The sequence below is a fragment of the Amphiura filiformis genome, chromosome 3 (assembly GCF_039555335.1).
Source record: "Amphiura filiformis chromosome 3, Afil_fr2py, whole genome shotgun sequence".
NCBI lineage: Eukaryota > Metazoa > Echinodermata > Ophiuroidea > Amphilepidida > Amphiuridae > Amphiura > Amphiura filiformis.
The window spans coordinates 2,522,848-2,547,258 of record NC_092630.1 but is presented as its reverse complement, the minus strand read 5'-3'; the positions used below and the strand labels follow the sequence as shown (position 1 = coordinate 2,547,258).

Here is a 24,411-nt window from a genome sequence, read left to right as displayed (position 1 = left end):
TCAATAATTTGACCCTGTCGCTGCCTTTATCAGAAGACGAAAAACATCAACCCGGAATAGGTGCACATTGGCACTCTTTTCCTGCCAATTTTGAGGGTATCTTCAAGTATACGCGCGCGTACCTTTATTCAACATCATCTCCAAACGTTTCTGATCAATTTGATATAAGTCTTATTGTTGAAATTTTCCGGAAAATAATGATGGTTGAATATGTCCCACAAGCTGTTGTGGTAATATGTAACATGTGGGTAAGATTAACCCTGCTATTATAAATCGTAAGCAATGTCTGAACCATCATCTCCGCTACATCAGTTGGCGTCACAATTTGCCGTGGCGGAGATGATTCTCTATAGGAATTCGTGTAGAAATATCATCTCCGTCACATCACCATCATCTCCATCACATCACGGATCTTGAGATACAGCGAAGTCCAGTTTAGTTTATCAGAAAATGCTTACCAATTCTAGACCTTCTCATCTGTATGAATTTAATTTTCAAGTAGTGTGAAAACATTACTGAAATCAAATGTCTGTGACGGAGATGATTCTCTCTATAGGAATTGTGTAGAAATATCATCTCCGTCACATCACTATCATCTCCATCACAGCATTGTCATCTCCATCACAATTGTTGTTGACCTTTATTTTGACCTTTGACCCAGACAACATGGAATTTACTATTTGGAAATGTAATTGATATTGTATGTGTTTACTATGTCAATAGAAATTTATTTAGTTATTTCAAGCAAAATTATGAATATACTTAAGTTTGTATAAAAAATACTAACAGACATGACATTTTCCGTACAGCCTGCCTCTCATTGTCCCAACTAAATGACGAAAGTACAAAATCATATTTTTTTTTAATGAAAAAAGCAAACATGAATCAAGCAACTTACAAGTTATCCATAAAACTCATAATTAAGAGTTTAAACAATTTTTTTGTCCTTATTTCCTTTTTGGCCTAAATGTGACGGAGATGATGCTCACCTGGCACAACCTGCAGATTACGCCTCTATAATATAGAGGCGCCTTAAAGATTGGCGCCAAATATTGTTTTCATGCACTAGAGACTTACATCCTTACAGATATGTAAAGGAAACATTTTATAATCATTTTCAAATTCATATTTGCCTATCTTCAAATAGTACACCTTTTCAGAGAAATACCCAAATGTGCATATGTGTGATGTACATATATTTTATATTATGAATTGAATGATGTAGTCTTCCTTATAAACAATATCATCCTTGTCTGTTTACAAACAGAGAGGTAGACATGTAGACAAAAGACCTGTCAAAACTCCGTTGCAGTTATCATATCTCCATCATCATGAGCATGGATGGTCTATGACCACGCCCACTCCACATTCTTCAGTGGGAGTGGTGTAGTTCGTAGTCTCGTAGACACATAATCTGAGTGATTGGACAATCGCATGATTTGGTGCCGTCTATCAGGCCGTGACGACCAGCCACGTCATCATGAGTGTTAATAATGCATAACACGCTTTATATAGGTATCCCAGGTGAATTCAAATTTGCCATCAAACTGCATCATTTTATATATCAAATTAAAGCCCTTGAGTAAAGAAAGCCAACACTGAAAACCTTTTTGTCATAGCACTTTCCGTAGCAAAGTTACATCTTGTCAAAGATTGACTTTCATCAAAAAGATTCTTCTAGCAAAATTCCCCAAAACAGCATTACGGGGGTGTTTCTAGATCTTAGTCTCATGACGATAGCACCTTTCTTTAATGGATATAACTGCTATCAAAATCTCTCTGAAATTCCATGTGCGAGTCTCTCATCACCAAAAAAAATCATATATTTGGGTCAAGTGAAGTATAGACAACATATTTATGAAGGTTTCCTTCTTAAAAAGCTTCTTTTAATTTCAATGTAAATTTGTATTGCGGTTTAGGCCATTTTGACTGACTAACAAATGTGTTAACTGAGGTTTCCCTGTGATACCTACTTTATAGGTGCTTGCGTATGTATCGTGTTGTATGTGTAGGCTAGTGCGGAATACACGCACACGCTAGCAGTACGCACAACAGAATACATGAAGTTGTAATGTAAACAAGTTTCGTTCATTTCATAATAAGGAGGGGAGTTTTTATGATGGTAACTTAGTTTTTGCTTACAAAAAATAATTCACAGTTATCGCTCTATCACACGGTAGAGGATAGTAAAACAAAATTCCTATTGTTTATTCTCTAAATCATCATGATCATGATCACTTGGAACAGTTTTCATACAGTAAATTTGAAAAGTGCAAAAACACAACACCGGCCACTACCCAAGGCATTAGCCAGAGGGGTGTCTTTAGGGTGTCCAAAATGGTCAAAAATACCTTATTCTACAAATTCAGAGTGTCCACTTCCTATTCACTCCATTATAAAAATCAGAATTTTAGGGCATCCAAATTGAAAACAGGGCGTCCAAATGACACCTGGACACCCCTCTGGTTAATAATGCCTTGCCACTACCTTATTACAAATTGGCATTTATTCAAACTTATTTTTCTCCGATATGCACTTGCCAGTTTTCCTTACGAATATGATACGTCACTATGTGATGAACCTGATGATTTGTCTGTATCCCACTTATCCAACTCCCTGCCCTATAGTATACAAATATTGACTGCTATGAGGGGCATGGTTAAAATTATTGGCCCAAGGTGATCTCAAAACCATGACTAATTGACTATGGCATAGTCATGGTTTTGAGATCACCTCGGGCCTATAATTTTAACCATGCCCCGAATAAAAAGCAGTCAATATTTGTTTTATATGTGACTCCTCGCCACAACTGAGCCCGGATGTCGCCAGTGCCACTATTGAGATATGCTCCATCGAACTTAACAATAAACAATAGGAAAGAAAGGATTTATTGACTGTTTTATTGATTTTTCACTACTTAAATGTCAAGTACTATAGACATGATATACATCATTTTAAAGCTAATCTCAAGCAGAATATTTTGGTTGAATATCTCAAAAATGATGATTGGCGACATCCGGGCTCAGTTGTGGCGAGGAGTCACATATACCAAATCTTAAGATTCTTGTCATCTGTACTCTGTTTGGTTAAAAGCATCGATTTTGGGAAGAGAAATTAATAGTTTCAATGCGAACGGCACACAGATTACAATCCGCGATTTCTGCGTAATTATAACGTGTGAAAACATTAACGCGTGCGTAATATCATTTTACGCTGGGAAAAACGCGCAGTTTGATCGTGACGCACGTGACCGGTCCATAGTTCATTTCCATGGACCGGTCCATAGTTCATTTTGCGGGCATAGTTAATTCAATGACTGCACTTTCAACCAATCAGATGACAGGAATCTATCTATGAGGTATATAATTTAATATAGTCCCTGTACTACTTGATCCCTTTCTCTCCTCAGTCCTCATTCACCATTCAATTCTATTTCTATCCAGCTTTTACATTCATTGATCATTTCATAATATCTGTCTCATCATTCCTGCCCATTGGCACGGTGGCTCAGTGGTTATGGCCTTGGACTCATAATCTGAGAGCTTGCTCGACGTGCGTGGGTTCGAGCCCCGTCCCACCACCGTGTTGCGCCCTTGGGAAAGGCGCTTTACCTCGCTTGCCTCACCCCACCCAGGTGCAATGGGAAGCTGTTAGGGTTAGTCACGGTCGTTGTACTGATGAAGCCTGGGGCATTTGTAGGCTGCAAACGTGGTTCGGCATAATCTAATGACGGCGGAATAAATGTAAAGCGCTTTGAGGCTGTTTACGGCATAAAGCGCTATATACATATCTACATTTATTTATTTATTTTTTTGTTGTCTATGTTTGGTAGGCCTACTGTATTATGTATTGTTTTGTCACTCTGCCTTTGATAAAGATCTTGCTAGGATCGAAAGCTCAGGCATTAAAACCAAATTTGAGTCTAAAATTGAGTTGAACTTGAAGTGCAATTTTAACAAAATTATTATGCGATATCACCCATTGGGATCGGCTATGTTGCAGCAAGCTAAGGGCTCATATTGAAATTCCCTTACACAGGAAGGTGTGCGCCATCCTGCAGCTTTCCTGTGCTAGCCTTCTTTGTTAAAATCCTGGGCAGGGTGTATCACTGATGCATATAATCCATCCGCTTTATGACCGAGCTTTCCTGAGGCGTGCTTAGCGAGGGGAATCCTGCCTTCTTTCTGTGTGAAAACATGGTAGGGTATTTCAATATGAGCCCTAAGATGAATAAAGATATATTGCAGCTTTTTAGTGATTAAAAGAGCAGACCAGAAGCAACTGACACAATTTACACTGTAGTTATAGACAAGACAGGGCAATTTTAACACTACATTTAATTAAGTTTCATATAATTTATTGAATTACTTTTTTGAATGATTTATCAATGTACATAAAGTACCCATATCTGCATTTACTAGTATTTTGTTCTGGTTTTACTGGGACATGCACGTGAGGTGTGCGAAAATTTTAGGCTATTTTGTATTTTTTGCTTCGGATTAATGTTGCTAAAGGTTTTACACCCGCCTCTGTGCCAAAAAAACCTTTTGACCTTCCTGTTCATACACCAAAACTTTTTAACCCCCCTATTCTAAAATATTCTAATATTGAAAAATTTATGACCCCATACATATTTTCCACCCCAGGTATTTCTGAAGACCCCCTTTGTGAAGACATACTGTGTCTAAATTCTCAAAAGCACACATTTCTTTGTCTCAAAAGTTTGATTTGATCAAGCCATGTACCATATAATATCCTCTAAAATAACAGTGTTTTTTTTCTTAACATTTATTTGCTATGTTCTTGCAGGTTGAGTGAAAGCCGAGACACAACATTGGGACCCAACGTTTGCTTCGTGGCAAATATAGAAATGGACTGCACCTCAACTTTATTTGGGATTGAAAGTTTTATTTCAGACCATTGCGGGTTTGCTGGTGTGATTAAACATGATTTCAAGGATTTTGTGGTTCATGAAATTGACATGCATGGCAATATGGTTCAATTAGATGAGACATATAAAATCTGTGCTCCTGGGATCGATTCAGTCAAAGAAAGAGTTGAATGCACTTTGGATGAAGACCATGCAGTAGAAAGTAAAGCAACAAGTTCTAAGTGTCCACAGAATGCTTTCCAGAATGAAGATACTTGTCATGACTCAGCAGATTTCAAGAAAAATAAAACATCTCATTCTCATCAACAACTGCTATCCAATTCAACATTGACCCACACTACAGATAAACTATCTAATCAACTTGGTGTTGAGAACCCAAATCTGGATGAAAAAAGAACTAGTGAAACCACTGAAACATGTAAAAGTACATATCTAAAAAGACTAAGAGAAGTTTTGAGTGACGATATCGTAGAAAAGATACATGCCTTTGCAGAAAGCGAGTTTGACTTCAATATCCTACGCTCAAAAGATGCAATTAATGATGGACAGATTCCGAACGGTTGTAAAAATACAACATTTTCTGTTGGAGTCGTATCATCCAAAGAAATCAGAGCGGAAATTCACAGTGCAATCAAATATGTATTTCCACATCTATGCACAGATACACAAAAGCCCTCAGATGGAAGCGATGGACTCGAAATTATCATCCGGACAAATGCTACTTACTGGAAATTGCGTAGGTTCATTGTAGCTGATGAAATTGATAACTTCATGCATTTTGTCGATGAGAAAGAACACTCCAAGACTTTCAGTCTGACATGTCCTGATGCTAAAGAGGTTAGAACTCACCTACATCGAGTGATAGCCAAGCATTATGGGTCATTCCTGGAAAGCAAGACATTTGTAACATCCGATGGATCTGATCAAGATAGGTCACATAAGATTGTGGTTAGATTCAGGCAGAAGTATGGAGGAAGAGGTCAAAAAAGGAAAGTAGCAGAAGAGAAGACAATCTTTTCAGGTATGCTAATTTTATAATATACTGTGTGGAATAAGTTCGTTCCGCACCCACCCCAAGAATTTATAATGTGTTTAAAATTACACTTACACAATGCATTTTAGGTTATATTTTGTTACTTGTTATTTTGTTACATTAGAAGAGATGTAAAACCAATTTATTTGAAGTCGTATCCTTGGTGGTCAATCACCATGATCACCTTCAAAACACGCTTGCCCCAGTTACTGTCCACTAATGGCACAATAAGTTCCTTATTTTTGTCTAGGCTTTGCCATACACTCTGGACTCTATCTGTGAATTATGTTATGATTTTGCAATAAGGAGTTTCATAAAAACTTTTCTTTTAGAATAGACCACAATTTCTCTATTGGGTTAAGACCTTTCTTGCTCCATTCTCTAGCAATTTCTCTCTCCTTGAACAAGCCGCTGTTCGGGTTTTTTGGACGCCATCTTTAAATTCTCTGAGGTTTGTGGTTCTTTGAATTCCTCAAGACACACATCTGTCCACACTTCAAGAAATGCAAAATGCCTGGAGAATTTTTACACCATGTATGCCTTTTAAGAACATTCATAGCAAGTAATCCTGAGGGCAAAAGCTGATGGCGCTCTAACTAAAGTGATGATAGGCTTGGGGCAAACCAGACATAAGGGCGGAACAAACTTTTTGCATACCGTATAGATATTTCAATGATACAGGACAACAGGACTTTAAAAGATCTTGTTGAAAACTTAAAACCTAGACCTTTTTGTTTTAGGTCAGAATGTCAAACTGGTAAGTGAAGTTGTATGAAAATAACAAATAAATACCACATAACCAACTTGTTACCAAAAAAGTTTTGAAACCAGCTTGGAGAAAATTAATTATGCTTGCCAGAGCCCAGAATTTTGTTTTTTGGCTCCATTCATATAAGTCAGTTAATGTATGTTTAAATGAGATTTAAAATAAATGTAATTGGAATATTTAAAGTAATCATAACAACTTTCAATCTTACCTTATTTTCAATCTTTGCAGGATTTGTATTGAAGAAAGAAAACTTGGAGATGCTAGATGTGATCAATAAGCTTGCAGCCACATTGAGAGTGCATTCATCTGATTTCAGCTATGCTGGTATCAAAGATAAGAAAGCTATCACTACACAACTCATGTGTGTTAAAGGGGTATCAACACAAAGGTAAATGAATTTCCTGTTTTATCCAATGACATAGAATCAAGGAGTACCAACTCTGCATGTTTGTGTGTCACTCATGGTGGTAACTTAATGTACCTCCGCATTATTTGGCTATGCACCCTACAAACTTTAATTTAAAGTGTGTGGTTGTGTGTGAACACACACTATAGAAGCACTGCATGCACAAACCTCTGAAATGCTTAAGCTTACAGCCACCAGTTATTGTTTCATTTCAGGCTCTTGCTGCATAAATCCCTTCATGAGTGACAAACCAAGTCGGTAGTCTTTTTGTATAACATCTTTGGGTTTATCTCATGAAAACACTAAACCAGAAACCACTACAAGTCACATCAGAAATGCAATAAATTGGTATCAACTCATATTTTCTTCCCAATTTACAGATTAAACAGTCACTTTTCCAAAACAGATGTGTCAGGAATTCAAGTTGGTAATATTCATCCTCTTCAAGGTCCTATCCAGAGAGGTCAGCTGAGAGGTAATCATTTTGATATCATTGTTAGAGATGTGAAACTGCAGAAGAAGGGTGTTGGTGATATTGATGAAACACAGATGATGGTGAGACTTGAAGACGAAGTCAAAAAAGCTGCTCAAAATGTGAAGGTTAGTATTGGCTTTTCACTTGTCAAACTGAGAGCTCTCAGATATAATTTTCATGTTGTTCAAATTTTTAATATTTCATCTTTTTCTGACAGTGCAAAAACAGTACAGCTACAGCTATATACAGGTTTAACGGATCATATCTGGAAGTCAATCTTATTGGGCTCTTCCTGTTGAAATCCATACATCCCTACAGTCAGTCTACTCTGAAGTACAAAGTACCGACGCGGACGCACACATTGTGCCGACTTTGAAGGCACACATACATGCAGCAGAGACGCAGCACTGCGCACTGTTTACGCACTGTATATGCGAGTTGTCACTTTGTACTTCAGAGTGGACAAACTGTAGCGTGGAAGACATGACCTAAATCTTCCAAACAGGGAGTGTGAATTTCAAATGGGGTTACCTGAATGGGTGATTTCATTTGAAATCTAAAAATTCATTTAAAATGTCTTCCACAGGAGTTGTATGGATTTCAACTGGAATTGCCATTTTTATGAGTCCATGCAAGTGTCAAGCAAATGATAAACTGAATTACGAAGCGATAAATTTTATCGAAAGTACAAAATTGTTTTAAGCTTGTCCAAAATTCTAAATTGATCCATCCAAAATTGTGATCAACTTAAGACTGACATCCAATGTTGATCACATACTGAAAGATAGAAGGATTATTATTTTATCAGCTACATTATACATAGAAACATGATTAGACTGTGCTACTGTAAGTAATTGTCACCTATTTATATTTATGCAGACTAATATGTTCCTCAACTATTTTGGACAGCAGAGGTTTGGCTCCATATCTGATATTCAGGGCAATGCTGCAAACATTGGTTTGGAAATACTCAAAGGCAATTATGTAAGTGAAAATTGTTAGTGCAAACTATCAGTAGCATAGCATGGGTCATCATATTGGGGGGCACTGACCATGATTGGGGGGACATCGACCATGATTGGGGGGCACAAGCTGTTTTTCGCAATTTTCCTATGAGATTTTTAACAATTTCAGATCGATTGGCAGACACCCCCATGACGCTACGCCACTGGAAACTATTCAAGATGAGGTGTACACATTCATTGAATCACAAATAAAAAATCGATATGAATCAGTGTACTTAATTGAACTTGTGAAGAATTTGTACTAGTATTATTCTATGGATCTTGTAATTGATGCAGCAAAATAGTGTTGTTTGATGTGTCCCCATTTGCACTCACTCTCTCTCACACCCACCATGTGTAAACACTGACAACAACGTATGTCGACCCTCCCGATAACGTTTTTACTCTCTCATTGCGGACACACATTTAACTTTTTTCACCTTACCATGAACATAGTTAAAGTGTTCGTTATCCAAATGCAGACTGACGACACCCAATTGACCCAAAAGATCTGTTCATACTACATCGCAATTGCTTGCCGGTGAAGTGCATTACTGAACTGCATCGTACTGCAAAATACTGCATTGCAGTATTGCAATACAGTTAAATATATTTTAACTTGGTATGAACGGACCTTACGGATTCCATGTTGTCACATCACGGAGTATTAAATGTAAAATTTCCATTCTCTCTAATTCAATGATGATGGAAATACTGTTGACATCAGGTCTTCCAGGATTGCAGGATAATGGGGAGAAAAATGAGAAAAGTTCAATTTTCATAACTAAGTTTTTGGATACCGGTTTGAATAACATTGCAGATGTTTAAAATACCATCAAGTGTGCAAGCTATTTTTTGTGACTGTTTAGCCCCATAAATATACATTTATGGTGTAACTGTATGTAAACATTGAAATGTTGTGTAAATTGTGCTTTTTTTAAATATTCTTCAGGTTCAAGCAGTGAAATATCTTTTATCACCAATTGAAGGCAAAGATGATGCAGTGAACAAGGCTAAAAAGTTCTTCCAAGAGACTCAGGATGCAAAAACTACCCTCAGTATGATGCCTAACTACAAGTCGAGAGAGTGTATGCTACTGAAGGCCTTACACAGGCATGGCTTAGACCATGATGGTTACACAAAGGCTTTATTGAGTATACCCCATTCAATGAGGCAACTGTATGTTCACAGCTACTGTAGTCTGGTGTGGAATAGGATGGCAACACAGAGAATCAAGCTGTATGGAAGTCAACTGATGGAAGGAGATTTGGTTATACCAGCAGGAGTTGACAAGGCAATCACCAGAGACCAGGTATGAACAAGAGGATACATTGACTTAGACATTAACTCCTTACACAAGTGGCTGCTATATTTGCTGTTGGGTAGGATGACTTCCGGGTGGGGGTCTTTATTTTAATTGGGTGGAGATGTGCTTCAGGATTCTGAAAACTGATGTTGCATATGAACCAAATTGAACAAAAAGACCATAAGAGACACAAAATTAACTCTTAAAATAATATAAACAAATGCTAGGTACACCATTAACCAAGCAACGGCAGGAACTTTCACTCTGATAATTATAATCATAATATGTTGACCACTAACAAAGTTTTATCAAATTGGGCAACAAAGTTTCCAAAAATGAGTTGTTGAAAGGAATTATTTATAAAATAAAATGTTAATAAAACGGAAACAGCTTCTTCAATATTAAATATTGCTTCATATTTGAACTAAATGGCTTCTTCCAACTTCACTCTTAACAGGTTCAAACTGTCACCCAGGAGGATATCAGTTCCAGATCGTTCACCATTCAAGATCTTGTGTTACCACTACCAGGCAATGCAATTCAGTATCCTTCCAACAAAGTAGGACATTTATACCAACAGTCTCTGAAGCAGGATGGATTATCTCAAAACTCATTCCGTTTAAACTCCCTGAAGCTAAACATCCCAGGGGATTACCGTAAACTGTTTTCATGTCCTACTGATTTGACATACAAGATATACCAGGAGACAAGTTCCTCTTTAGTTCAAACAACTACTCAAGTGGAAGTTCCCAGGACATTGCTAGTCAGCACGACCAATAATAGCAGTTATCAAGAATCAAGTTCAAAGGAGGACTTCACCAGTAAGAATAAAATCAATTTAAGACTGTCATTCAGACTACCAACATCTAGTTATGCTACCATGTGTGTCAGAGAAATGATGAAACAATAAACTCTTGTTATTCCGTACACCTCCTATGGAAGACTTGCCCTTGATCTTCCATGCAGAGAGTGTGTATTTCAAATAGGGTTACCTAATGGGTTACCCCATTTGGAATTCACACCCCCTGTTAAGGCCATGTCTGGTGCATGGATTTCAACTGGTATAGCCCCATGGGTGTGTCATACTATTATTACTATAGGTAAAATATCTAATTCTTGATCATGATGTACCTTCTGCTGCAGCATACTTTTCGCGGAATAACACAATCCCGCGACGTACATGACCAAACCTTGACCTTGCCTAGCGACGATCAAATTCAAAAACCATGATAATTCTCAAAAGCTGTGTTTGCGCTGTAAGCTTGTGGTATTTGCGTAGTACGCTTGATGCAAATATCTGTGCATACCCAAGTTGGCACTCATGATCAAGAATCAGATATTTTGCCTATAACATTCAGTAGTCCCATGACCTTGATCTCCCAAATAAGGAGTGTGAATTTCAAATGGAGATACCTGATTTGAAGTCAACACCCCCTGTGCAGAAGATTAAGGTTATGTCTGCCATATATAGAGGGTGTATGATTTTCAACAGGAATTGCCCATTGTTTACATACAGGAATAACCAACCCATATACAAGGAATCCCTGTAGTTTCCTTTGGCACAGACTAAGTGGAATGGCAGGAATTTCAGTAAGAGCCCTAAATGGAAATGGGGATTTAAAAACAGCTACCAGAACTTTGCAATAATATTTTTGGTCTCAGACCAACAACTTTCTAACAAATATTTTGCATGTTGAAAAGTGCACCTAAATTCAAGTTTGTGAAAATGGATTACAAAAAGGTCCTTGTAATAGCACAATATAGCTTGTGGTTTGTATTTGAAACCTAACATCCTCAATTAAAATGCTGTGATTGTACATACCAACTTTGATACAAGTTCAGCAGATAAAGCTGGATTTAGTGGTAAATTGGGGTATTGGAGGGCAATGAATTTCCTTGTCTTTTATAAACATTCCATTAATAATTCCAGTATTTAAATACACAGCATCGGCAGTGCATGGCACTGGCTTAATCGTCATTCTCTTCATACAAATCGGGTACAAATCTCACTTTAGATTCTTAAAATTAAAGTGCCTGATCAAACAGATTACTTTTTGGATCTTTGCTTCAATAGTCCATCTCGTCTGAAGTTAATAACGCCATGTTAGATTTTGCAGTGGCAGAACCGAATCTGTGTGTTTACGCCGTTGTGTCGCCAGCGTACAGACAAAATCACCCTCTACGTGTGTATACGGAATTAGATTAGCACTTGTGATTTGAATCTGTGGCAAAATCCAACATAGCATTACTCTCAACTTGAGATGGGACAGACCAGGTTTCTTAGAGACTGCCAAACTTTGGGAATGGTTAAAAATTAAATATACTTTGTTGATTTTAATGGGAGATTTCAGGTCAAGTGAAAAAATTCAGAATCTCTGAAAAGAGTGGACGAGGATGCTAAACATTATATATTTTTTTACTTGGGGCTTTAGTGTTGAATCTGATAATTTATGATGATAATAAAATAAAAACATAAAACACATGATCAGGTTATAAGTTATTTTATTCCTTTCAAGTCCGAATTCTTTTGACAGAAATACAGCATATATGATCATTTGGGATACAATGTAAAGTAAAGGAGTTTCTTGTCGAGTGGACTTCAAATTTCAGACTAAATAATCTTGCAAAGATTTCTGTGAATCATAATCAATTCTCTTCAATTTTCAAAGTCTACAGTAGCAATAGATCAGGGTTGTAGCTAGCCAAATTTTTTAGTGCCGACTAAAATTAAGAGAAAATTGAATCAGAATGCCAATTAATTGACAGTAATGGCATTTGACAGCTGTTTTGAGGACAATTTGTCATTTTAGTGCTGGTCGGCAAGACCTATAATTCCCTTGAGTGCCGGTCGGTCAGGCTGAGTACTGGTTACTGCCGACCAGCGCCGACCACGTGGCTACAACCCTGCAATAGATACATTGTGCTCATCAAATGCTTACTGCAAAATTTCATTACAAGATTGGTTCTCACCAAAGAAATTAGACCCAAAGAGTCCCAATTCAAAATTGCCATGTGCGTAAAATATGCTATGGTAAATCCATCATATTGGTTTGTTACCCATGGAGACCAAAATGGTGTACCTCTGGCATTTGACAGCTGAGGCCAAAACCAAATAACAAAACTATAAGCTTGAGTGTTACAACACTTTGCACGAATAGCACTTAGTGTGCATTATCGGTACAACGCACTACTCGCACAATGCAAACAAGGTACATGTACACCGTTTTGCCCTCACTGAGCGACGCACAAACATGGTGAAGTTGATACTATGTGGGTCTAATCTCTTCAGTTCTCACACTTCCCTACCAAATTTCTCTCTCCATGATATTATCATCACAATATTCTACCTATGCTACTGTAAAGTAAACTGAAATCTGAAAATAGCCAACAGTTATTTGGATGCAAACTTAAACATGATTCCATTTCCTGAAAAGTTTTATCTCCATCGCAAAACAATTCAATCAAAACCAAAAGGTTATTTTTCCCATTCAAAAGATTTAAGATACAAATAATTAATTTACCTATTATCCCAATAATTCGCTGTCGTAGTGCACATTAGAATATGACCGTTGCTAGGTCAACTGGATCACGCTTTCTTTGTTACGAACCACTGATCGAAATGATCACAACATAAAGCCTATGGCATATCAAAATTTGGAACAGGTGTATGAGCCCAGGCTTGGAGCATTAACCAATGGTTACTAACATGCACTACGACAGCAAATAAACAAGTTTCTTATTCTGGAAACAAGTTGGTGTGAAAAACAAAATACAAACACTTCCCATTAATATACCTGAAATTTTGTTAACAACATGTGTGAATGGATTCAGGATTTTATTTTTTTTTGGTACCAAAATATATATGTTGTACTTTTTAATGTACTTTAAAAGCTCACTGTTCTACTTCATGTATGCTTTTTCTATCTCATCCAGATTTTTCCATGAAAGCTCTTTCTTATACAACATTGAGTGAGATGTTTGCTTTCCAAATCATGTACATTTAAACATTTTAAGTGAATTGTTTTTAAATCAACAGTTATACAGGCTATATCAAAATGATTGGTACCCATCAGTTTCCAGTGATTATGGACAATATTCACATCAAAATACAACACAGAATCCACCTAATGTGTTAATGTTATAACTTCATAAAACTTAATTTTTTAGTAATTTTGAGGATCCAATGTTGCCAAGTCGGTTTTTATTTTCTAAGAATATCAAAACTGAGGTCCAGTCATTTTGCTACAGCCTGTATTTAAAATGTGCATCATCCAATTACAGAAAAAATACATTTATGTGTTTCTTGTTTTAAAAGTTACCAAACCATACATGTATCAGTCAAGGGTGAAAATAAGAAATGATGAACCAGGGGCTCCTTTTTGCACAAAATGGCCCCTGGTTCACTTCATTCAACATGGAACCAGGAGCCACTTCTAATCAACAAGGGGCCCATATTTTGTTCTGGATAAGTTCATCATGTATTAATGGTTATGGAATTTAATTTTTGGGTGTAGTGACCAGGGGCCAGTTTCTGAAGAAAAGTGTCCCCTGGTCAGCTTAAATTTAGATGGAACCAGGGGCCATTTCAGGGTTTCTGGGGGCTAAACAGCTCCTGTCTCCCATTTATTTTCACCCTTGGTATCAGTCATACACAGTATAAAGTTATAATTTTCTCCTTTTACATACTGGGTTTATGTATTTTTCTTTGTACAGCTTCACAGTGTTTTTACATCTTACACAACTAAGTTTTATAAAAAGCATGATTTAATATACATTTATAAGCATGTTTTTTCCTCATACATTTTCACAATCCTTTGGTATCCTGCATAAATATTGTTTTGGGAAGGATGAGCCCATTACAGCCAAAATGAATTACTCCTCGATCAATATGTTAATCTTGGGTTTCTCTATCAAAAATCAGTATGACCAAAATTCCCCACAATACAAGATAAATTGATTCACACATAGAGACAAGAATATATCAACCTTGCATATTACTATTACTCTGATTGGCTGGTTAACAATTATTTTGACCATATCTGGAATGATGTATCCTTGGTATAGCATGTTCATGAGTTAGACTAGTGTAAAGACTCCATTGAAGAATTATGCAGCTTTTAAAAAGAATGAAGCTGTTAAATCCTCCAATAGAACATTTCTGTACAATTTTACATTTAAGGATAAACACATGGTTTCATACTTTCTTGCCGTTCTGACGGCGATTTTGCTTCACTGTGCAGACGCACCAGAAACGCTAGCGGTGACCAGCGGTAAGCCAATATATCGATCACTCCACCTTTTTGCCCAAGCGGCAGCATCGCTAGCTGAGCGGCAACATTAGCTTTCATAATTCATAGTCATGCCGCTGAGCAGCGTGCCGCTGCGCTTGCAGAAAAGTGCAAGCGCTATGATGAAGCGTTAAGCCACTCAGGGTCAAGCGGTAGAAAGTATGAAACCAGCATTATACCCAAGACCATTTTTATGCATGCACAGTTACACACTTGGAATCTTGAATGAACTGCAATGTTGTGCATACACCAGTCACCATAAGTATTCATGATAGTCAGTCTGTCATTGATTTCTTAAGGACTGTGAAAATTCCTGCGGATATACCAAATCCTTACATTTAAATATTATACTTTTACCATAATATACATTATAATAAATAATTGTATACAATTCTTCCATCATGCAACTTAAATTGACATTCCAGATCTGCATGTAGCAAAGCAATATCATAAAAAGTCTAATCTCCAACATCCTAAATGTGTGAAGATTCAAGAATGCAGTTATAATTATAATATAATATACCAACCTGCTGTAACCAATGCCCTTTTCTATTACTGTCAAAATTAGTAGTATAGTCACCAGTTTAAGGGTACTACACCCTGCCCAATTTTGTGCCTATTTTTGCATTTTTCTCAAAATTATAGCGCATTGGTGACAACTAAGATATGTATATTATAGGGGCAAGGACTACAACTACTGCACGGAAATTTTATTTCAGCACAGACAACAGCTGTGGAGTTACAGTCAAAAATGAGGGAAAACCAACATTTGACCAATAAATCAATAACTACTTACCTTGAGTTGCTGAATTTTCAGTGCAGTAGTTGTAGTCCTTGCCCTATAATATATACATATCTTACTTGTCACCAATGCGCTATAATTTTTGAGAAAATTGCAAAAATAGGCACAAAATTGGCCAGGGGTGTAGTACCCCCTTAATACATTACTTGCACTTTCCAAAATTTCAATATGGTGCATGTGGTTATAAATTGAATGTTGCTTCAATGGCATGACTGTGATTTTACCGTAACCACTCTGGTATAAGCCCACCCCCATAGATGGCAGATTTCACTTCAAAAATGGGGGTGGGCTTATAACCGGGGAAGGGCTAGTGCTTGAATTTAAAAATAAGAACAATTATCCCCCATTTGTCATTTGTATATGCACTGCACAATGTACCAGTAATTTCTATCATCTATGTCAATTTCTTAAAATTATAAGTGTGGAATGTTAATTATCAACTGATATTTTTTTTTATTTGTTCTTAAATATGAGAGCAAAGCATTGATTTGATTTAAGAACTTGGCCAAAATTTAGTACTGGGCTTATACCTGAGTGCACCCTTGTTCCCAGAATGTTTTGATAAATAGGGGTGGGCTTATATCCGAAGGTGGGCTTATACCCGGGTGGTTACGGTAATTGTTATTATCTATAATTAGTTGATCTACTTTTGCTTAATGTGGGAGGTTATTGTACCAGCATAGCAGAACATACAGTTGTGCGTACTTTTGGTCCCAAGACGGCATGACCAAGAGGTCCATCGGGGAATCGTTACAGGTCTGATAAATTGCCAATTTGCAGACACGATAGATTGCTGCTCCCAAGCTGTTATACAGTCATATAATTAATATCTTGCTGGATGCCAACAGGTGGTTTCATATTTGTACAGTTTGGCAAGTAGTATTTACAGCAGGTTTTGCTGATAGCACCAGCAATAATATAAGTCTATATGGATGCAAAACCTTGTAATGCTTTGCTATGTTATGTCAATGTCTCGCCTTTTGTTACCTGCAATAAACAAAAATAAACAAAATGACATCAGATTAGCAAGCTGAAAAGATAATAGTTCCACAGATAATACTGGTACATGTAGGAGCTACCTTATGCATGTAGATGACTGCTATAAAAGGTCATAAAACTCTAAATCCTGGGCATTTCAAGAGGATCCAATGTTGCATATTGAACAAGGAAGTTCATCAATAAACACCAAAAATTGATAGGTACCAATCATTTGTATACATCCTGTATCATGTAAAGTCTTTAAGTTAACAGAGTACCCACGCCTTGAGAGGGAAGCCATCCGGGTCAGAAAATAGTTTCCAAAACACAACATAACCCAAGATTGAGGATATATCTTTACATCATTATTATGTAAATTTGTGAGTCCAAGTGTGTGAAAATATTGGATCCTAAACATAATAATAATAAAATCGGATGATTTACATTACGCCCAATATTTACTGGTCTCGTTATATGAGTTTTAAAATATTGAACTTGACTGCGTCTCATTCTCAACAAATAAATATGGGCTCAATCAATCCAATTTTATATATTGTAGGAAAAAATGTTTCTTCTTTTATGTAAAGGCTGACATTACAAGCCAAAATGATTAGCACAAATGAAAGTTGATGTTGAGTTTCCCATCACATGTTTTACTGACTCTTTCATTATTATTTTTGAACATTCATTATTTAACACATTGGGCTTTTTAATGGTTTAAAACAAAACATCAAAGGCAAGAAATGACAGGTAAATATACAATAGCTTACTTAGTACCGGTATGACCTTTATATTATGCAGGAACAATTAAGAGTCAATCAAAAGTAGACAAAAGACCTGAAATATTCTGAGTTTTCAATGAAATGGCAAAATAATTATATTTTGGTTTTTTGATGTGGCATAAAGAAGGGGACGCAGGCGGGGGCCCCGGACGACATGAAACTCACATTAGCCTAATAACATTGATAATGACTTACCCTTGCTTCCAAATACTCTATTCTCCTTTCCAGAGCTGTCAGTTTTTCATTAAGTGTGGCTAGCCTGGATCTACATGATGTATCTGTAACACAGAATGCAGAATTTTTATATTACATGTAACTACATATCAAATAGGGTGGTCACATGAAAATTTCAAACCCACCCCTGGAATTACTTTTTCTGTCAGGATTGTTCCTTCTGCAAAATGATTTTAAAAATCCTTTGAATCAATTCAATCGGACAATCTGTTGCGAAGATACAGCCTTTTAAAGATTCGCAAAATTGGCCATTTTTACCCCATTTTTAGGAAAATCCTGATTTTGTCATAAATTTGCATATTCATGAAGCGATAATTGTGGGAATAAAGCCAAAGAAGGCATGAGATGTATTATTTTTGTTTATTTAATGTTCATTTATGCAAATATTAAAAATCCAGGGTCATAATTGCTATATTTGCTTCTTTACAACATTTTTAAAATGGCTGACATCACAAAAATAACTCTTTTGCCAGGACTTTTAAGGTAAATATGTGTGATTTTCACCATTGAGGGCGCTATTATGTGCCAATTATGACCTTCAAAGGCCTGTATTTCCTAAACTACACAACCAAATTGTCTGATTTTTGCACAGGATTTTGCTCTGAGGGTCTAGATTGTAAAACTGAATATAGCATAATTGTACATCTTTGGGAAAATAGTTTTATTTGATGACAAAAATTTATTTTGTGCGTAACTTTTTTATGCGTGACCGTACAAAAATGCTATATTCACCTTCATTACGAGCAGAAAATTTTCTATAAGTTGCTAGGAGACAAATTATATGGAATTCAAAATGCCCAAAAGTTTTCCAACTGCTGCAGAATCTGTTACAATTTCCACCATACATTTGTGTATGTAGGCAGGGGTACACACAATAGCTAGCATTGTGGCCACCCTATATCAAACAGTCTAATTCCACATACCGGGGTTCTATTAAAATGACAGCAAAGTCCACAACTTACCATTGGCAGGATAGCATTAGCCTAAACTACCATCTACTGGTAACCAAGGGCTTAGGCAGCTAGCTGTGTCTAGTGTTTTACACACCCAACTTTGTAAATACACACCCACATTGCCTACATGTAGTACACAAATCTTATATTTACACACCCAGTTTTTTGAATTTACACCCCCAAACCTTCAAATCATACCTACATTGTAAGACCCTGCCGGTAACTAAATACCGATATGTAATTTCCAATAAACAAAAAAGTGTATGAATGTATCTGTTCTTCTTCTGCTTAGCGTGTCCACGGCACAAGATTAAATGTGTTTCAGCCAGTGCTGCACACATTTTTCAGCATTCTCATTGTAAACTGCCAAGTCAGCAGTTGTGCATGTTTGCTCCAGTTGAGGGCAACACAGTAAGTGATCCATTGTTTGTGGTTCTGTTCCACAATCGCAGGTTACATCTGTGTTCTTTCGATATCCCCATTTGCTGAGGTTGACTTTACATCTTCCTACACCAGACCTTAACCGCGACGGGGGCCGATACAAGTTACCCAGAGTGTACGACCGGGTTTTGGGGTCAAGTGTCCAAAAGGTCACTGATCCCAAACTTGGGTTGCCAGTCTCCAGATGAAGGTCAAAGTTGTGACCGAAAATTTGAGGTACGTCTTAATTTTGTGTTGAGATCATAAGTTTAAATTTACAATTACAGACCTTAACCTATTAAGGCATTTCCATTCAACCCAACTTGCATCTGCACCAGGTGGTAGTTCTTCGCCAACAGGAATATTCAAAATTGGTGGGTGATTTCTAGATCTCTCCTCCCATTTTGCTACTCTTTACTGTTGGCTGATGTTTCAAGTGGAGTTACACTGTTCAGGAAGCTATCTCTGGACTTTAGACGACTTTCTGGGGGGACATGCCCAAACAGGGGATGTCTTACATCAGTGGCTTGGCGCTGGCGTTCTTTCATGCTTGCTACGTTACGTCTAACATCTGGTGGTGCTATACCTGCTAGAGTGTACAGGTTCTCAGTTGATGTGCACAGTTTTCATTACTTGCTCTAGCGTACTTTTGTATTCCCATTGATTCATGTTGTTTCTACAGATTTAACAGTTCTGTGGGCCTTGGAACTGGTCATTTTTGACTATCAAACTTTATCTAATTTACTACTTTTCATGCCTACATTTTGCTGTTTTTGTCCCCCTCTGTGTACTGTCTAGTCTGTATTTTACTTGTTTCCCCACATCAAGTTGGTGTACCTTGCTCTTTTTCTTTCCAGTTGTTCATTCAAGGTATCCTCTTGTATCATTTATTGATCCTTGATTTGTTTTGTGTCCTCGTCCATTGAATTCACCATTTACCCACTTTTTTAAATATTATTATGGATGTTGTATAATAATATACAAAAACACCACAACATTTTAGAATTACTAGTATTCATTTTTTTTTATTTCTTAAAATGGGAGAAATAATACTTTTTTCTAATAAAACTTTTTCCCCCCTTTGCTCAACACTGGTATGGCGATCACCTGACCTGTCGCATAGGTTGCGCCGGCCCTGATTTCATTGCACAGTCACTGACACTGAAAAGTGAAGTCTGAGACTGAGATTTGTTCCACAGAAACTGTACATGGTCATGATGGTGTATTGTACACCCATATACACTTCTGACTTCTAATGTATTATTTATCTTGTGTACGTTTACGACTATGTTACAGTCAATGCATCATTGCGTACCATAAAGGTCTGTTCATACTACGCCGCAATTGTGGTGCGGTGCGATGCCGCACTGCATCATTCATGGTAATTTGGTATTGCAACTTGCATGATAATCGCAAAAAGTTGACTGAACACATTTCAAATTGGAAATGCGACGAGTAACACGAGTTGCGGCAAAAAGTAATTGATATATCGGCAACGTACCGCACCGCAATTGCGGCATAGTATGAATTTAAATTAGGGGTTCATTCATATATATTTTCATGTCTAAACAATTGTTTATGCCCGAGGGCATAAACAATGTTTAGTCATGAAAATATAATTGAACCCCATTCATGTATGCAACATCTGCGTGCTGTTATTTTCCTCCACAACTAAAAAATACCGTCATTTTATACTAAAAACTACCAATTCCCTATCCTTTTTAAAGTTTTTCCATTGCTATTAAATTGTAAGAAAACATTTACTTGCTCAGTCCACCGTGTTTGGACACGCGCGAACATCGCGTGCACATCAATCACGCTTTTTTGTGTAAAGCTCGCGAGCATAATTATACGTGCGTATATATCCTACTAGCGAGCGTCCATCGGTTCTAGCGCGGCTTGTTTACGACCGGAAAGCCGAATATAAATGTTGTTTAACGACCAATCACGCGTGCTGTTAATATAGCACGTATGTATGTATGAACGGACCTTGAGACCTTTTTCTCGGTTACACGGTTACTATAGAAAAAATATTAAATTCGTGGACATCGTGGAACATTCAACTGGGTCAGTCCATCTCAAATCACCTAATGGGTTGGCTGGTCACCCTCTCAGATTTTGTTTAAAATCACTTATATCATAGCCCTATGTGCTAAATGAACACATTTCAATCGGTAGGTCTCTACTCCTTGTCGTTTCCGAGAACCGTCCTATTGAAAATTGGGTCAGACCCCCCTTTTTTGGGCATGTGTGTCGCGACATTAGTTTTCTTCCGAGTTTAGACATCCATATCTTCCCCTAGGGGTAAACTACAGGGCTACAAATTGGAATCTAGGGTGTCTTTGACCCAAATAACCAGATTCTGGACTCATAAACAATGTATCTCACCCCCATTTGCTGATATAGACATATAAAAATGCATGTTCGTGATGACGCACATGACGAATTCCTGTTTTTGACCCCCCCCCCCTCCTCTTCATCCTAGATGTCAGACATCATCTATTTTGCCTTTTTAGTAGGCAATATAGGTTCAGGTGTGACCCCCTATAGCAGGGTAGACCACTCATTGGCTTAATAAAAATTTCACAGGGGCTCAAAGATGACTCCTCAGCCAAAAGACCCCCCGTTCATGACCCCATTTGACCTTGTCCTTGTGGGAAATAATCCACCATAACCAAACTCACACAAATTCAAAATACTTGCATGATGTTCCTCTGTACCAAACATCTTAGTGGTGTCAAGCCATCTTCATGGTTAAATTAGTGTTTGAATCTCTCATTGAAATACACAGTAAATTGATGAACTTTGCATTCTGGGAATTAGAACATTACTGTGTATTTCAATGCGATCTCCAAACAGTCATTTAACCATGAAGATGGCTTGACACCACTTTGATTTCTGGTACAGAGGAACATCATATAGGTAACCTAGGCAAACCTTAGTTAACACATTTACTAGTCAGCTTAATTCACGAGACCGGGCCCCAACACAATGCATATTTACATAGAAATTTGAATTTTTTCGAGAATAGGTGGGTGAAGGAAACCTACATAAATATGTTTTCTATACTTCACTTGACCCAAATATATGATTTTTATGGTGATAATCAAGTCGCACATGGAATTTTAGAGGGATTTTGATAGCAGTTCCATTAAAAAAAGCTGCCATCGCCATGAGACTAAGATCTAGAAACACCCCCGAAATGCCATTTTGGGGAATTTTGCTAGCTGAATCTTTTTGATGAAAGTCAATCTTTGACAAGATGTAACTTTGCTACGGAAAGTGCTATGAAAAAAAGGTTTTCAGTTTTGGCTTAGTTTACTCAAGGGCTTTAATTTGATATATAAAACGATGCAATTTGATGGCAAATTTGAATTCACCTAGGATACCTACATCATAGAAGTATTTTGAATGTGTGAGTTTGATTATGGTGGCTCATTTCTCACATAATTAAACTTGGGTTGGTATTTAGGACAATTTTGTGTGTATTTCAATGGGAAGTGGACAAATTGTAGGTAACCTAGGCAAACCTTAGTTAACACATTTACTAGTCAGCGAATTCGCCGAGACCGGGGCCCCAACACAATGCATATTTACATAGAAATTTGAATTTTTTTCGAGAATAGGTGGGTGAAGGAAACCTACATAAATATGTTTTCTATACTTCACTTGACCCAAATATATGATTTTTTATGGTGATAATCAAGTCGAACATGGAATTTTAGAGGGATATTGATAGCAGTTCCATTAAAAAAAGCTGCCATCGCCATGAGACTAAGATCTAGAAACACCCCGAAATGCCGCTTTGGGGAATTTTGCTAGCTGAATCTTTTTGATGAAAGTCAATCTTTGACAAGATGTAACTTTGCTACGGAAAGTGCTATGAAAAAAGGTTTTCAGTTTTGGCTTAGTTTACTCAAGGGCTTTAATTTGATATATAAAACGATGCAATTTGATGGCAAATTTGAATTCACCTAGGATACCTACAAATTGCGTCAAAAAACATCAAATATTCAACGAGCCATAACTCAGAAACGACAAGGAGTTGAGACCTACCGTTTGAAATGTGTTCATTTGACCCATAGGTGTATGATATAAGTGATTTTAAAGAAAATCTGAGAGGGTGACCAGCCAACCTTTTCTGAAAATTAGGTGAGTTGATATGGAATGACTCAACTAGCTACGCTTGTTACTCCGCCGACTAATCATGCTAACTACACGCCACAGCATAACGCTACTCTCACGCGTCCATATTAGCGAGGCTATCTGCGTACATCTGCTTACTACGCACAGCCACGCAAAGAGTATGTTCCATGATGTCCACGAATTTGATAATTTTTCTACGGTAAGCTTACCAAATGAGTTCAAGAAATCTGCAATCTTTTTTATGTTCGTCGTGATAACCTCGATATACTCTCGATTAGCCCAATCTTCTTGGATTTGCCTCTGTACTGCCAACTGTGGCGCTCCTCGGGACATCTTTAACTAGAGTTACTGCCAATTATTTGGAAAAAATACTGAAGAATTTTACCACCTCACACGAAAAATTTCCGCTTCCGTGTTTTTCTGCTGTTCAGTGTTTAGTAATACTGGGGAAAGTACGCAGGTACTATTCATTCTTAGTGAAACAGAAAAATATTTGAAGGTATAGTCTATGGTAATATTTTGATTAAATCATAGATTTCAACGGTGAAAAATACTTTACAAAAATAGGACGTATTTTCTTAAGATTAAGGTTATAATTTTCCTACATTTACAAAAGTTAACAAAGAGAAAAAACACCTAAGCTAGCCTAACAGGTAAGCAATCCATATTCTCATTGGTCAAATGTTACAGTGAGGCAACGGAGCATATCAATAACACGGACCAATAAGAGGGTGCCTTACGTAAAGAGTTTTGACGGTCCTCCAATCAATTATATAATCTCGTTTTAGTTTGGTAAACGCTTTGTTTGTATCAGACCTTCATTGTACCCGAAACGTAACAGAAATGTTTTTCGTGAGCGAATATTATAATTACAGGGAGTCGAGGTTATTAATTTGAGCCACACCCATTTAACCTTTGACATTT

The 24,411-nt window shown here is 37.1% G+C and overlaps 2 protein-coding genes across 4 annotated transcripts in view; one reads left to right on the top strand and one right to left on the bottom strand.

Moving 5' to 3' along the window:
• LOC140147857 (pseudouridylate synthase PUS7L-like) overlaps positions 1-11,297 on the top strand; it is a 28,186-nt gene extending 16,889 nt beyond the window's left edge. For all 3 annotated transcript variants that reach the window (XM_072169629.1, XM_072169626.1, XM_072169627.1), the window contains exons 2-7: positions 4,810-5,912; positions 6,922-7,081; positions 7,480-7,699; positions 8,454-8,558; positions 9,531-9,890; positions 10,342-11,297. In XM_072169629.1, the coding sequence (XP_072025730.1) occupies positions 4,871-5,912; positions 6,922-7,081; positions 7,480-7,699; positions 8,454-8,558; positions 9,531-9,890; positions 10,342-10,794 (2,340 nt within the window). In that variant the 5' untranslated portion in view covers positions 4,810-4,870 and the 3' untranslated portion in view covers positions 10,795-11,297. The remainder of the gene's footprint in view (positions 1-4,809; positions 5,913-6,921; positions 7,082-7,479; positions 7,700-8,453; positions 8,559-9,530; positions 9,891-10,341) is intronic.
• A 4,638-nt stretch (positions 11,298-15,935) lies between these two features.
• Positions 15,936-23,933, bottom strand: LOC140147856 (probable protein BRICK1-A). The gene is made up of 3 exons (XM_072169625.1): positions 23,697-23,933; positions 17,930-18,012; positions 15,936-16,961 (listed from the first exon to the last, which is right to left on the bottom strand). The coding sequence occupies exons 1-3, from the start codon at positions 23,818-23,820 to the stop codon at positions 16,935-16,937; spliced, it is 234 nt and encodes a 77-aa protein (XP_072025726.1). The 5' UTR covers positions 23,821-23,933; the 3' UTR covers positions 15,936-16,934.
• Between the last annotated feature and the right edge of the window lie 478 nt (positions 23,934-24,411).

Excerpts from the sequence above, each read along its gene's own strand:
- LOC140147856 (XM_072169625.1), bottom strand. The coding sequence starts at position 23,820 with ATGTCCCGAGGAGCGCCACAGTTGGCAGTACAGAGGCAAATCCAAGAA. Across the intron at positions 18,013-23,696 it reads AGATTTCTTGAACTCATTTG|ATACATCATGTAGATCCAGG; the intron begins GTAAGCTTACCG and ends TCTGTGTTACAG. Across the intron at positions 16,962-17,929 it reads TAGAGTATTTGGAAGCAAGG|GTAACAAAAGGCGAGACATT; the intron begins GTAAGTCATTAT and ends TGTTTATTGCAG.